The sequence below is a fragment of the Urocampus carinirostris genome, chromosome 5, assembly GCF_059441175.1.
Source record: "Urocampus carinirostris isolate Australia breed hairy pipefish chromosome 5, RoL_Ucar_1.0, whole genome shotgun sequence".
Lineage (NCBI taxonomy): Eukaryota > Metazoa > Chordata > Actinopteri > Syngnathiformes > Syngnathidae > Urocampus > Urocampus carinirostris.
In genome coordinates this window covers 23,925,684-23,940,987 of record NC_142353.1, presented here as the reverse complement: position 1 = coordinate 23,940,987, position 15,304 = coordinate 23,925,684, and the positions used below count along the sequence as shown (strand labels likewise).

The 15,304-nt window shown below is 37.2% G+C and overlaps 1 protein-coding gene across 1 annotated transcript in view; it reads right to left on the bottom strand.

The window, feature by feature from the left end:
• spef2 (sperm flagellar and cilia associated 2) overlaps positions 1-14,595 on the bottom strand; it is a 54,993-nt gene extending 40,398 nt beyond the window's left edge. The window contains exons 1-13 of the mRNA XM_088336260.1: positions 14,135-14,595; positions 12,820-12,922; positions 12,507-12,735; positions 12,125-12,280; positions 10,454-10,594; positions 9,762-9,838; positions 8,155-8,347; positions 6,366-6,554; positions 6,073-6,260; positions 4,760-4,907; positions 1,932-2,142; positions 501-574; positions 371-425 (exon numbers count right to left, since the gene is read on the bottom strand). Coding sequence (XP_088192386.1) covers positions 371-425; positions 501-574; positions 1,932-2,142; positions 4,760-4,907; positions 6,073-6,260; positions 6,366-6,554; positions 8,155-8,347; positions 9,762-9,838; positions 10,454-10,594; positions 12,125-12,280; positions 12,507-12,735; positions 12,820-12,922; positions 14,135-14,192 — 1,822 coding nt within the window. The 5' untranslated portion in view covers positions 14,193-14,595. The remainder of the gene's footprint in view (positions 1-370; positions 426-500; positions 575-1,931; positions 2,143-4,759; positions 4,908-6,072; positions 6,261-6,365; positions 6,555-8,154; positions 8,348-9,761; positions 9,839-10,453; positions 10,595-12,124; positions 12,281-12,506; positions 12,736-12,819; positions 12,923-14,134) is intronic.
• Between the last annotated feature and the right edge of the window lie 709 nt (positions 14,596-15,304).

The following is a 15,304-nucleotide window of genomic DNA, read 5'->3' as shown; positions in this document are numbered from 1 at the left end:
GGGCAGCAACTGCATTCTGCAGCCAAAGGGATTGACGCCAAATTTCACATCCGGTTGGCACCAGGAGTGCGAAGGGCTTAAAATGTAAAAAATGGACAGGAATTTGTTCATTTACATGACTGTTTAAACCTGCAGCTTAAAATGTGGTTCAGCTTGTACAAAGACTAAATAGTTTCATTTTTAAATCCGAGCATGCAGCTTTTACTCAGGTATCCTCAATAGTCCGGGTTTACGGTAACTACTTCATAATTCCTTTGCCAATCAGTATGCAGAAAACAATACACAATGCAAATCATGAAGTAGCGAAACCAAGAAAAGTAAACCGCGTTTTACCAAGAGATCACTGTTATTGTATGATGAAGTAGCCCACCAGTATTCATAATCTTAGCTAGTTCATGCTCATGTTCTTCATTTTCTTCTTTTACCTGCACACATATTTTGAGGAGTAAATGGTAAGATTCTAACCTACAGTGAGTCCAATAAGCTGATTCTCAACTCACCCGTTCTCTACTTTGGTGAGAGTTCAGTGCCTCTTCTACCAGCCTGTCTGCTGATATGACGCATATTTTGAGATCTAAAAGAAGAGAACAACTGGTTCACTTTATAAGAAACCCCTTAATACACACGATGCGTTATTGTAAAACCAATATCACAAGTTGAATTTAAAAGAGACTTACCCATTACTTGGGATAATCTTACCCAACGTCTTGGGTTGATTTGGATAAATAACCCCCCTAACCCCAGACATTGAGTTGCTTCTGTTTAAAATAACCTACAAAAATGGTGTTGTTTTGTTTGAAACAATCCAAAAATTCTACTAGAAGTAGTTTTGTGCCTGACAAAACAAAAAATAACATTGTTATGTAAATGATAATCTCATCCGAAATGTATTAAGCAATATTGGGGGGTTTACAGGGACACTGTCATATTTACCAACTTCTAGAGATAAGAAAAAATGCCATTATAAAAAAAAGAATATTCACTTGAATGATAAGCAAAAATAAAGTATGTCACAAATGCGAGTACACCCCTCACATTTCTGCAGATTTCACTATGTTTAATAGAACGACACTGAGAAGCATCACTTTGACATAATGAAAGGAAGTCTGTGTACAGTTTATATAGCAGGGTAAATGTATTTTTCCCCTTAAAAAACTCAAAATATAGCCATCAATAACCAAACCCTTGGCAACATAAATGTGTACACCCCAAAGACACTACACCTGTATATGTCCAAACAAAGCACTACCTGTTATTTTCCCTTGAAAATACCATGTGACTTGTTACTCTTATTAGTCCTCAGGTATGAAAAGGGAGGAGGTGCGTTCAATTTGAAGTACACTCTGTCATACTGGTCACTGAAACTCCCAATATGGCATACCAAGGACATTTTTGGGGACGTTAAATTGAACAAACAATTGGTTCATACTTCATTAAAAAATGGGAGGTAGTTTATTTTCTCTGAGAAAACAAAAAAAAGTCTCAAAACGAGTTGTTCAAAACTTCCCCCAAATGCAAACCCAAATGACAGAGTCATTTTTACTAAACACATAAATATACATTTTATCAATTTAATCTAGGTGAGGGATAATTTTAAAACCCTATGCTAGATATTTTTAACCCAAAACTATGTGAATTTCCCTGCGGGGATGAATAAAGTATCTATCTATATATCTATCTATCTATCTATCTATCTATCTATCTATCTATTTTACTGTACGACAAAACTGTGTCTGTTGTTGGAAAAAAACTTCTCAAAACGAGTTGTTCAAAACTTCCCCCAAATGCAAACCCAAATGATAGAGTCATTTTTACTAAACACATAATAATACGTTTTATCAATTTCATCTAGGTGAGGGATAATTTTAAAACCCTATGCTAGATATTTTTAACCCAAAGCTAGTTGTTTCTGAACCAAAGAGATTTTCTACCTTGAGCAACCTTTTTTAGACATGTGGTCTTGCCGGAGCAGAACTTTCCCAGGACACAGGCCTTGATCCTGTAGCCAGGAATTGATGACGGACTCGGTAGCGGGAGAAAGCTCCTTATTCTGAAGAACATGTGTCTGAGAATAATGTTGTGGCTCGGCACAGAATTGAACTCCCCGGCCTCCTCACTCCACGTCCATTCTCCCAACATGTTCTGACACACAGGAAATGGCAACATGACAGCAAATATATGCAAAATAGTAATAAGAACTTAAAGGTTCACTTGCACCCCATGGACCACAGTTACATATGCACCCAAATAGAGATACACTGACCATGAAAATTCTTATCTTGTTTTCGTTACATGATTTGAAATTGCAGATCCAATTTTTTTTCAAGATACACTGTCGCTTAAATATGTTCACAATAACTCTTAATATAAATCAGGGAGCACATCCCTTTTGCCAATAAAATCCATCAACCTCACACGTATAAATCAATATAATGCTCTGGAGTCTAGATCATAGGTGTCTAACTCATGGCCAAGGGCCAGATCTGGCCCAGCGTACTATTATATCTGGCCCGTAAAATTATTGTATATACATCTACTATAAAAGCCCGGTTCTATGGAAATGACGGCTTAGCAGCACCGGCATTTCATATCGATGCCAATGAGAGGAATTTAAAAAATAAAAAACAAGCTTAAAAATGTCCAAAAGATGTTTTTTTTTTTGTTATACAGTGATACCTCTACATATGAGATTAATTTGTTGCCGGAGCATGCTCATATCTAAAATTCTTCGAATCTCGAGCGAGTTTTCCTGATAAGAAATAACTGAAAATGAAGTAATTAATTCCTGGCCTACCAAAAGCATCAAAGTAAATCTAATTAACTTTACAACACATCTTCCTGATCACTAAACCCTCATTAGAAGAATAGTAATTGAACATAGAAATACAATAATGAGATAAATGATTGATAATGAAATGACTCTAAAGCCCCAGTCTCTATTGGTAATATCAAGAGATTCTCTGTCAAGGGACCAGACCAGATCGGAGGCAGGAGGCAGGAAGGGTGAACTCATTCGCGTTAACGATCAGTTACTTTTATTAAGGAAATAAAAGTCGTCCAACACTCAGGGACAAAAACAAAAACAGGCTTACAGGCAAACAGGAACACAGACTAGGAATACTCACAAAACAGGCTTTTACTCAGAACGGGCAAGTACAGGTTTCCTCAAGTCAAACAGAACAGAATAATGCAAAGTAATGCAATGAACCCGCCACCGGCAATCCCCCAAACCCGCCTTTAAGAAGCACACACGCAAATTAGAAAATCTGCTACAGCCGGTGCCAAGGGGGCGGGACGTTCTCGTTACCTGGATTTTCACTTGTACGTCAGCCAAAATCTTAGCTAAAACATATCTAGTACCTAGAATTTCTCGTAGCTCATATGTATAGGTGTCACTGTATTTATTTTAACATATAAATGCATAGTGAAGGATTTTATACATTTGACTGTAAGGGATTTTGTACGATCAAATAAAAATTACATTTAAATGCAAAAGATATTCACTGGCTGAGCTGTGGGGCGAGGTCAATGCAACCTTGTGAAGAATGATGTTTACAGAAACAACGGGAACTGGGACAAGGGCTGATAAGATAATCAGCACATCCGACGACGCAGAGGGGCCCTGATGACGGGGGACAGCAGGCAATGTTTGGAGAACAAAGCCCTGATGACGTGGAAACGCTCTGGGATGTTTTGACCATTTCAGACATCGAGGGGAGGGGGCGTTTTTGGCCCGCCCATGGGAGGAGCCGGCACACCAGCTGGCGGAAAGGCGTGGGCAGAGGAAGAGAGAGGGAAGATCGGAGAAGATCAAGAGGGACAACCGAGAGAGGAGGCTCGACGGAGACTCGAGCGACACTAATTTGGCTAATTCGTCAGAGTTCACTTAGTTAAATACCTTAATAAAATAAATCTGCCCCTGAGTGAAAATGTCGGCTATTCTTGTCCATCTTTTCCCAAAAAGAAACGAGCGCGCATTGTTAGGTGGTGTTTGGTTAATGGAGTCAGAAAAATAATTCAAACAATTTGGTAAACGGTACATTTGTAATAGTTCATTTCTAACAATAGTGACAATTTTTCGAAACAACTGTTAGGTTTGTGACTTAAATAATTAATAAAATCAGTTACTTCAAATCAAAGATTAGTTACATTTACTTTACATACCAATTACATTTAGTTACAATTATAAGTTACATTAGGACCCTTGAGGACAGCCATGAGAATGAGTTTGACATCCCTGCTATACATGTTGGTCACAAGAACATTTCAGACGAAAATATGGAGATCCTATTTGGTACATAGAATATATTTCAGAGAAATGTACTTTTGTGTTAAAAAATAATGTTATGATCCAGCATGCCACAGTTCTCCTAAGGGCATCAACGAACTGGTGACAACCATCAATTACCTACACTTGACAGTCCTCAAATACCAAGTATAAACTGACTGTGCCGAAAGCTTCCTCCGTCGGATTGTTGCTCTAAAAAAAATGATGCTGTTCCCTACTGCTCATGCCTGATTCCCTACTCTTTGGCGCTCCTGCTGTGCCCACAAATAACCTCTTATGGTCTACCACTCCCCAGTTTTGGACTCGGTTTTTGTTGCCCGTTTAATCCCTTTCTCCCTGTGCACAGCGCTTTTTGTCAAATCCTTTTACCCCCAATAGCGCTATCAACTTGGCTATCTTTTGAGTTCACATTGTAAAATATAGAAATAAAACACAAGTGTTAGATTTACATCTTAGTGCCGTATAACTCACAACATATTCCTCGTAATCCTGATCGTTGAGCAGATCCTGTTTTTGGACCTCTACCGGATCAGGCGACGTTGGCCTCTGCTGATCGTAAAGAGGGAAGCCGTTTAAAAGCAACTCCTTCCATTCACGCATCAGCTTTGCTGGAATCAGACTGCAAATGACATAGACACAACTTGAATATATTCCATATATCATACATTTTATGGCATAGCACATCATTTTATTGTTTACCGCTGTCACACAAACAAGCATTTTTGTATTTGGTAAAGTTTAGATCCTTATTCGTTTTCTGCTATGTATTAGAAAAACGCTACTGTTCAAAAAATTGGTGTCGCTTAGAAACCCCCTTTTTTAAAGGAGAAAGAATTGTTTTCTCAATGAAGAGAAAATGTTTTAAATGCAATATCTACATAGGCGTATAGAGTCCTTTTTTCAGCAACAAGCACTCTAGTTTTCTAATAGTACATCGTGTTACAATTGCATTAGAAGGCTAATGCATGAATACAAAACCCTTTTGCTATTATGTTAGCACAGCTGAAATGGTTTAGCTGGTTAGGAAAAACATAAAACGGATCTTTTTTAAAGCTGGTCCAGTATCGGCAGAATCACATTTGTGTGTGTTGTTTAACATTCAGAATGGCAAGGAAAGATAACTTTTATGTGAAACTCTACAGTCCAGGAAGGCTATTCCATGTGAGAGATTTCCAAGAAATTGAAGATCTCTTATAACTGTGTGTACTACTCCCTTCAGAGAACAGCACAAACAGGCTCTAAACAGAGGAGAAGGGATTTGGGAAGCCCCGCTGCACAACCAAACAAAAGGACAAGTACATTACAGTCTCGCACTTAAGAAATTGACGCCTTACAGGTCCTCAATAGGCAGTTTGTGAAATAGTACCCGCAAAAAAGTGTCAATATCTACAGTGAAAAGGCGACTCTGAGATGCTGGCCTTCAAGGCACAGCAGAAAAAAAAAGCCATGTCTGAGACTGACCAACCAAAAGAAGAGATTAATATAAGCTAAAGGACACAGACACATTGGACTACACACACACATACATATATCATATATATATATATATATATACATATATCATATATATATATATATATACATATATCATATATATATATATATATATATATATATATATATATATATATATATATATATATATACATATATGTATGTTTGTGTGACTTTCTCATGGAAAACACATAATTGTCTGGGTGACCCCAAATTTTCGAGCAGTAGTTTAATCTAAATGTTTATTGTTTAAGAATACAGTCTCTGTTCGGACCAGACTTTTTACTTACTTTGAGGTAAGCAGGCGATATTCAGCAACCTTGGTGGCAAAGTCCACAATTTGCTCCAAAATCTCCTGACAGTTCTCAAAATGCTTCTTGGATCGGTTTAGGGCGCACTCTGCAGCCATCTTTTTACAAAATTCCAGTTCTAATTGGATTTCCTCTGCCCGGTCTAACTGAGCTTGACGAGTCAAGGCCTGAAGTCAAAAGATACGGGGAATCCATTCGGCAGGTCAGAACACATTAGACCTGCCATTTACGAATGGACAGGACAGTTAAATGCACATCCCGTTGACAATTACCGCTTCCCTTTCAAGCGCTTCTCGGAATTCCTTCTCTCTCTGTTGCTGGAATTGCTGTTCGATGAGCAGCCGGTTTTGACGAAATGCATCTTTCTGCCTGCGCGTCTGGAGTAGCTGAACAGCCAAACGCTTCTCTTGCTGAGTCTGGCCTGTGAGAGACCTCACTAGTTGCTCTTCCCTCCACCGTTCCTACAGAGGGCAATTGCCATATTATCAAAGATTGATTAGATTCAAGATTGTCTTTACGGTCATTAACATAAAATACCAACTATATTTTCTTTGCTGCCTCTCTGTATGGTGTTTACGAAGGGGACTTCAAAGCAGGATAAAATATAATGTATATGTATATGTAATGTACACAATAATGTGAGATGTATTTATCTATATCTATCTATCTATCTATATCTATATATATATTTTTATATATCTATATATATATCTATCTATATCTATATTTATATATCTATATATATATATATATATATATAAATATATATATATATATATATATATGTATATATAAATATCTATATATATATATATATATATATATAAATATATATATATATATATATATATATATATATATGTATATATAAATATCTATATATATATATATATATATATATATATATATATATATATATATATATATATTCACACATACATACATACATACACAAGGTAAAGACAGCATGCATGGATGAATATATATTTCCAGATGATTCGGTGATGTAAATGTAAATCAAGGTGCGTTGTGCTGTGGCTCTTATAAGTTATTGTCCTGCAGTGGGGGGTTGTGGGGGGACTGATGGACATCACAGCTCCGGGAAGCCCTCAGTCTGTTAGTGCTGGCACGGATGTTCCTGTACTGCTTTCCTGATGGAAGTGGTACAAACAGTCTGTGGCTCGGGTGGCTGGGATCCGCGGCGATGGCCTTTGCTCTCCCCTCTATACGGGCCGCATATATGGATTCCAAGTCAGGGAGTGGGCAGCACATGATGCCCCGTGCAGTCCTGACCATCCTCTCCTGTGCTGGGCAGCTGCCATACCACAGAGTCACTTTAAGGCAGAGGATACTCTCAATTGTTGCTCTGTAAAGTTGAGGAGCAGCTGAGGGAAGAGAGCGGCCCGTTTAAGTTTCCTGGAGGAAGAAGATTCTTTGCTGAGCCTTTTTCACCAGGCGGCAAGTGTTGGTAGACCAGGAGAGGTCTTATGTGGAGGCCCACGAACTTGATGTTGTCCACTCGCTCCACCACTTCTATATCCAGGAGGAGGGGGGCGCGGTCAGTCTTTCTGTACCTCATGAAGTCTACTTCGACCTCCTTGGTCTTTTTAGTTTTCAGCACCAGGTCGTTTGCTTAACACCACTGTGAGAGCTGTTGTAACTCCTCTCTGTATTTGGGTCTCATTTTTTCTTGTGATGAGACCCACCACTGTATTGTACGAGAATTTTAAGAAGGTATTGGTGGGATGGATGGCAGCACAATTCTGAGTAAATAGAGGGCTGGGCTGAGCACACACCCGTATCGTTGTCAAAGTGTGGTTACCAAAGTGTGGTGGGTTTGAGCACAAACCCTATTTACAAACTCAAGGATTTGTTTAACAAACAAAAGTACTATACTTCAAAAATATTTTTTTTTTTACAAATAACTTCTCTCACTATCAAATTATAATTTTAATAATAATACTGCTGATAAACTAACTTATTGATTCTAAAAAGTGGTGATGATTTCAGGAAACAGTGACGGATTTCTGTATTGTAGGCGACTACTTATATGTGACCAACCTCTTGAGCCACATGGGCTTTGAGCTGCTCGACTAAGCATCGGATCCGTCTCTTTTCTCTCTGCTCAGAAGCCGCAACGTTCTCTTGCAATCTTTGGCGAATCTCCTGAATATACGCGCTGCTGGATTGAAGCGTCAGCTCATTTTCCCCTCCACTGCCTGGGGTACTTGCTCCAAGTGGGACATCTAGTCCACTGGTGAGTGCAAAAACAAATCCTTACTCCAATGGCAGAACAAATTACTGTAGTTTGAACTTACTGCTTTTTAATAGTAATGTTTTTTTTGTGAAAGACAACAAAATCTGGGTCACTCCGTTGATTGATAATCTCAAAAAAAAAATGTTACTGAGCAGGTGAGATTCTAAGCCATTGTTACTATGGTAACTGGTATATTATCAATACCGAGCAAGTACTTGGATCAGATCAATACTACAGTGCTGGGATTGACAATTCAACCCTCTAATAATTTCCTTCTCTCTCTCACCCAGCATCCCCTGCCACTCTCTACTGTATGTTTATGCCTGTTTGAGTGCCTGAAAGGCACAATTTTGGCATCACTCCCTGTTTGACCTGCTGCTGCATCTACCCTGCCAGGCAGAAGAGAGGGTCAAATGTACGCGCACCATTATCAGACGCAAAATATGACATCGAAGTGCAGTGAGGTGTGGACTTTTTTTTTTCAACAGGAAAAAGGACAATGCCAGGAGTCATTTGAGTAGTAAAGAGGTCCACTACTGCTGCAATTTTACATAAACAAATGAAAAAAGTTCACCCTACAGAAAGCAAAAAGATGCAACCAAAAACATAAATATGTTACTGTTTCTGAATAAAAACGTATACATTTATGGTCATTTTGGGAAACAGTTACAGTGCTGATTTTTTTGTTTGACTCTTTTGACATTGAACAGTTTTTGTACTATAATTATTTTAGTTCTTTATACTGTTAAATGATTTAAGATTGTATTTTTCTACACTTTACACTCTTTGCACTTTATTTTTATAATATTGTGCAATCAAAGGTATAGTTGACATGTTGACATTGTTATATTGGTAGTTTTGCGACATAGTTGCTGTATTTTGGGTGGGCTTTCTTGGCCATTGTATTTTTTTTTACACAGTTAAAGTTTGAATTGTAGTTACTTAATAAAAAATGAAACATTTATTGCCAAAAATGTTTGTGCTTTGTTAATTGTAAACATGAAGTAACTCAAGGCCTGGGGTTCAATTATTCAATGATGATGACATTTCCAAGCAAAACATATCGGTATCCTTTTAAAACCATAATATATTTACTTGGATTGGATATGTACTAACATTCCTAGTATCACCCACACCTAGTAACTGGTCAATATCTTTTTGCGAATCCTTTAAAGTTACCCTGCTTCTCTGGTTCAAGAGCCCTCTGCTTTGAGAAAGAAACAACTTAGTATTTTCCTCATTTTAGGGTTAAGACACTCAGGGTTTAAACTAAACCTCCTTTGAGAAATAGATCACTGGGGTTTGCGAGGACAGGAAAAAAACATCTCATTACACTGTTGGTTTGAACAAAAACAAAAAATGCATGACAGACCTCACAATTTAGTATGAACCAAAACAGAAATGTTCTCACCCTGAAGAGGAAGCCAGGCCAGAAGTAGTAAGCTTTTTTCTGTTTATCTCAAACTCAGCAATTTCAGCCTGGACCGCCTACAAAAGACAGTTGAATAATGATATACTGGAGCATAATCCTTCCTTCTTTCCTTCTTCATCTCTTTCTCACTTTCATCCTTTCTTTCTTTCATGCTTTCTTTCTTTCTCTCTCTCTTTTGTCCTCTCTCTTTTATTTGTCTGTCCTTTCTTTCTCCCGCTCTCTTATTTTCTTCCCCCTCTGTCTTTATTTTTTTATTAATTTCTCTCTTTTTCTTTCTTTTATTTCCTCTTTCCCCATTCTCCCTCTTTTCATTTCTCCCTTTTTCTTCCTTTATTACGCCCTCTGCTTCTCTTTCTTTCCATCTTTGTTTTTCCTCACTCTTTCTTTCTGTCTTCCTCCCCATCTCTCTTTATTTCTCCCTTTCTTTTTCTTTTTCTCATCCATTCTTCCCCCCTTCCTCTTTCTTTCTGTCTTCCCCCCCTCTTTATTCCTCGCATTCATTTTCTTTTTCTCATCCATTCTTCCCCCTCCCTCTTTCTTTCTGCCTCGCTCTTTCTTTCTTTCTCTCTTGCCACCTCCCTCTCTTTATTTCTTTCTTTTTGTGTACTTCTGTGAGATAGACGTGCTAATCAGAGTTGCCTTGATAGAATCAACAACAAATCAATTGTGACCTCTGCTTGCACATCCTTGCGTTGCTGATGCTTCTGTCGCCTCATGTTGACTAGTGAAGTATAGGGAGGAGGTTTAGGCACTTGGACATCACTGGATTGGTTTTGACTTGACACAACATCACTGTATTTCGAACGGGAAGACTAAAAAAAAACATACAGATAAAAGCGATGAGTGATTTTTGTTTACTCAAAAAAACATGCATCTAAAAACCTCCAAATTGAAACAAAAATAGACTGACTTTGAACCATGTGGGCCAGCTTTTGGTTTGTTTTGAAAATAAAGACACTATTTTGTAGGGTTGTTTTTAAAAATTGTTTACGTTGTTGAAATGTTCTTTATCCAATGTGACTATTAGATTTTAGCTTGTAAAAAAAAGGTTAAAATCCCCAAAACAATAAATATCCCAAAATTGGGAAGGGGGCTGGGATCACTAAAAAGCAAGTATTCGTGGAAAATTTACACAGACGCTGCTGTACTTACAAACGAGATGATCGTCCGTAAGTTGAATTTGTTCGTAAGTTGCTTCAGTGCTGTATTTTATATGTTTAAGGTTTACTTAAGTATGTTTAGGGTTTGTATAAGTAACCTTTATTGTTTTGTAAAAAAAAACATTTCATAAAATAATATGCTCTATAAAGATAAATAAAGTTGAGTTTAACTTACTTTTGGAAGATGAGCTTCAAAAGTTAAGAGACTTCATCCTCTGTGGTAGAAAGTGACCAAAGAAAGCTTTTTTTTTCAACCGCATCAAGCTTTCTAATTCCACTTTAATTTAGAAAGGAACGGCTGGCCTCTTCTTCACACTTTACACCAACCATTTTGAATGGTTGCACAAGATATTGAACAATAAAAATGTCAAAGTTCTTAGCGCCCTGGAGATACGGTATATTATGTTTACACACGAACTAGGAGAAGGAAGCTGGATTTCTTCTTCGAGGTGGATCCTGGGTGAGCTCTCACAACGCCACACGCCGGTAGCGGCGGAAAGAAGCACTACAGTACTGCCCTGTACTCGAAAAAAGGTGCACACAATACAAAATCTAAAATTACAGCAATGTCCAAATATTTTTCGACATCTCGAAAAAAATGTTCGTATCTACTGTTTTTCGTAACACGAATGGTCGTAAGTAGGGGAGCGTCTGTAATTCAAATCACAAGATTCAGATATTTTTAGCGAAGCATAGAGGCCCACCACTGATCACAAATCAAATCACAAGGTCAAATTAACTCAAGTAGTAGATAGGTCTACTCTTGAGCAGAATTGTTTTTGGAGTGTTTATTTACCTTAACCCTTAGCTTACTGCTTAGTTTATAAATAGTAAGCACTTGAAATGAGGAGAGAAGACGTCAATGGATTATACACTTGCAAGAACAGGAGAATTCACCTCCAGATGAAACACTACCATTTGTTCTACAAGTCCTACCCTGAGCCCTTTCTTTTAATTCAATCTCTAGGTTACAAAAGAACAGCAACATGATTGGTGCATAATAGTCAAAACAATGAAAGTCAAAAGAAGGAACTGCGCAATATCCTTAACAGGTGTCCAATATCAAAACCAGGATACATTTATCATCAGGTATGTAATGTGAGAATAGGGGTTATTTCAACACTTTTTGGGTGTAAAATTAATAAACAACACTTGGAGACAATACTGATGTTTTAAGATTACCTTCCTCATTTGTGTGGCTTTCTTGTCATCCTGATCTTTAAGTTGACTTTTCTTTTGGGCTGCTTTGTCAAACGGAGGGCGTCTCTTCTCCAGATCTTGATTAACTTTCTGCAACTTCAACTCTGCGTCACGTTTCTTCACCACAAGATGGAGACGCTATAACAGGGAAAGTCAAGGTGAGAGCCATGTTTCAACTGCCTTGACTTGGAAAAAGCCTTCGTTAAAAAGGGGATCTTTGTCATGTATCCCATTACAGTTATCCCCCGTTTTTTGTGGGAGTCGCATTCCAAATAGAAGCAGCAATAGGCAAAATCTAAGAAGAAGAAACTTTTATTTATTAAACACAACAATATAGCAAGGGATAACAGTAATCTGCACTTACATCTGAGAACATTTCGTGGCCTTTTTTATGAAGAGCATCATGCTGCATGATTTCAGACTTCCTCTTTTTATGCTTCTCTAGTGAGACGTAGAGCTGATAAAGAAGATGAGTGGCGGCGCCGGGCTTCTCCTGCATGACTCCTTGAGCTGCTGCCAGGTCAAAGGAGATGCCGAGCCGTAAAAAGCTCGACTCGAGACGAGTGAAGTTATTCAGTTTGGATGTAGAGGTGCTGTGGGCATATTTTGTGGCCTCATTAAATCTAACACAAATTCAAGAAAACGTTTGCCGTGAAAGGAATAGGAAATTAACTTACTCTGTTTTCATAAAGATACTGATATCATTTATGAATTGATATTTCTGTAAAATCTCTGCAATTAGGTAACCATTGGAAAAATCCTTAGCAAAGTTCTTCGGTTCTGAAAAAGGATGAACATAATAATAATAATAATAATTTCCTTTGTATTGTCATTCTTTGTAACAATGTACACAGAACGAAATGTCGATACACCTGACCCGTTGTAGCGAGCCGATGCAGCCGCAGCCAACGAGGGCGCCGCCATTTTACCAATTAGGTATGAGTCGGCCGAGGCGCGAACCAGCGACCTCCCAGTCTCAAAGCGGGCACACTACCATCTAGGCTACTGAGCATATGTCAAAATTAAAGAGTGGGACATGAGTGGTAAGATTAAAACACAAATCGATTTTTGCTGCTAAACCATAATGCAGATTGAATAAAGTTAAACAATTGATTAATCAAAAATATTTGTTAATATATTATGGGAAAGAGCTGGTTCACGCTCTCGACCGGTCGCCACTCAAATAAATGCCGCACAATGAAAACACATTCACATTCATGTTAATTATCGGAAAGAAAAACAAAGAAAAAATAAATGATGATTTCACATCCACTGTGGCTGGAAAAATGTAGGGTTTTGGTCACAAAATGAGCATGTCTAGTGACCTGCATGAATGAATAAATATTTTAATGTATTATTTCCCATTCCAGAATAAACTATATGAACGTGTACTCTCATCTACAGTGTCATGAGCACAATGCATTGTAAAACTGCCGCTGTGAATATGCATTATTTCTATTTTTTGTCTTTTAAATTTGTTCATCTTGCACTGAAAGGAGAAGCGGTACGATTTATTTGTACTGTTGTATAACATAATGAGAATAAAAGCCATTTATTGAACTCTCATAGGCAATAGGCAAACACCCATTTTCTTATTTGATAAACACTCTATACTGTTTACAATTTACACATTTAAAAGTACAGTGTGCGATATATGGCAACTAGATGTCACTCTATTGTGTAATGTAAACAAAAACAAGTAAGATTTCAGCGACTCAAATGAAAAGGAAAGGACAAATTGAATGAAATAGAAAAAACGGGGGAAAAATAGAAAAAAGAATCTAAAAAGAAAGAAATAAGCGTGATGGGTGTACACACTTTTGTGACATACTGTAACAACTGTCTTAAACATTTATGACTATTTTGGTAATAATAATAATAATAATAATAATAAATTCTACTCACTCACACAAAAAAATCACCAAGAGACATTTCAAACGAATTAAAACACATTAATAACTGTAAATATTTGATAATTAGAGTTTTACGTACCAATAACCTTTGAGAGGCGAAGCTCCTCATTAAACCACTTGCACAAAATGTCCGACATATTCTTATTTTGTCCCTCGTTATCTTAGCATTTGGCTCTCTATAGACACTCAAATTTTGGGTGATTAAGTCATTTCACGCCAACCGCGGGATAGTTTGTTATTCTTCCTTCTGATGAGATCAAACACAATTGTATAGAACTTTACGCCATCAAATGTAGGCAGCTGCAGTTAAACAGATGAGCCGTAAAGGCGTTGCCATGGGGACCGGAGAAGGTACTTGAAAATCCCATAGGGTCAATTCGAGGTAAAAATGCTTTTTATTGACGGCGCTATTAGATGTAAAACAACCGGAAACCTAATGAGTACCTAAATAAAATATTGGGACTTGAAAAAAGTATATAAAAAATATAATTTAATGAATTACAAAGGCTAACACAAGCCGAGGGAATTACAGCACATGTTGTTTCCTTGGATACGCGTCAACAAAAGTAATGTGACAGATGAGGGCTCTTATTTAGTGATGGGATTTCCGTTTCTTTTTAAAGAATCGGCTTTTGGGGCTTGGCTCATTAAAAAGAGCCGAATCTTTCGGCTCATAATCGGCTCTTCGGATTTTCTTCTGTTGCTTTAATCTATTTCGTTTATGAACAGATTTATTCTATAAAATTGGTTTTGAAACACACATACCTAAAGGGAAAATAATACGTTGTTTAGTTGAGTAGTAGTTTCGAGAGTATTCCATTTTAGTACTATTACTGTAGTATTTTTAGTTTTATTATATTTTTGTAGTATTTCCATTGTCGTATTTTCGTAGTGTGTCCTCTGTATTATTTTTGCAGTACTTCTGTCGTATTTCTGTAATATTACTGTAATGCTGTTGTATTTGTGTAGGGTTTTTGTGGTATTTTGTTACAATATTTAGTGTAGAAGTATTTGTGTAATATTTATGTAGTAGTATATTTTTACAAGCATTACTGTAGTAATGTAGTGCAGTTTTTTTCCCAGAATTAAACCGAAGTAATATATCATGTCCCAATTTTAAGCACTAAATTTTGTATTTGTTGTTTAAGTAATATATATATATATTTATATGTACATATTATATTTTTACTATTTTATTTTCATTCTGTAGCATTATACACAAAACGACTTAAAAATTAATTTTGAAAGG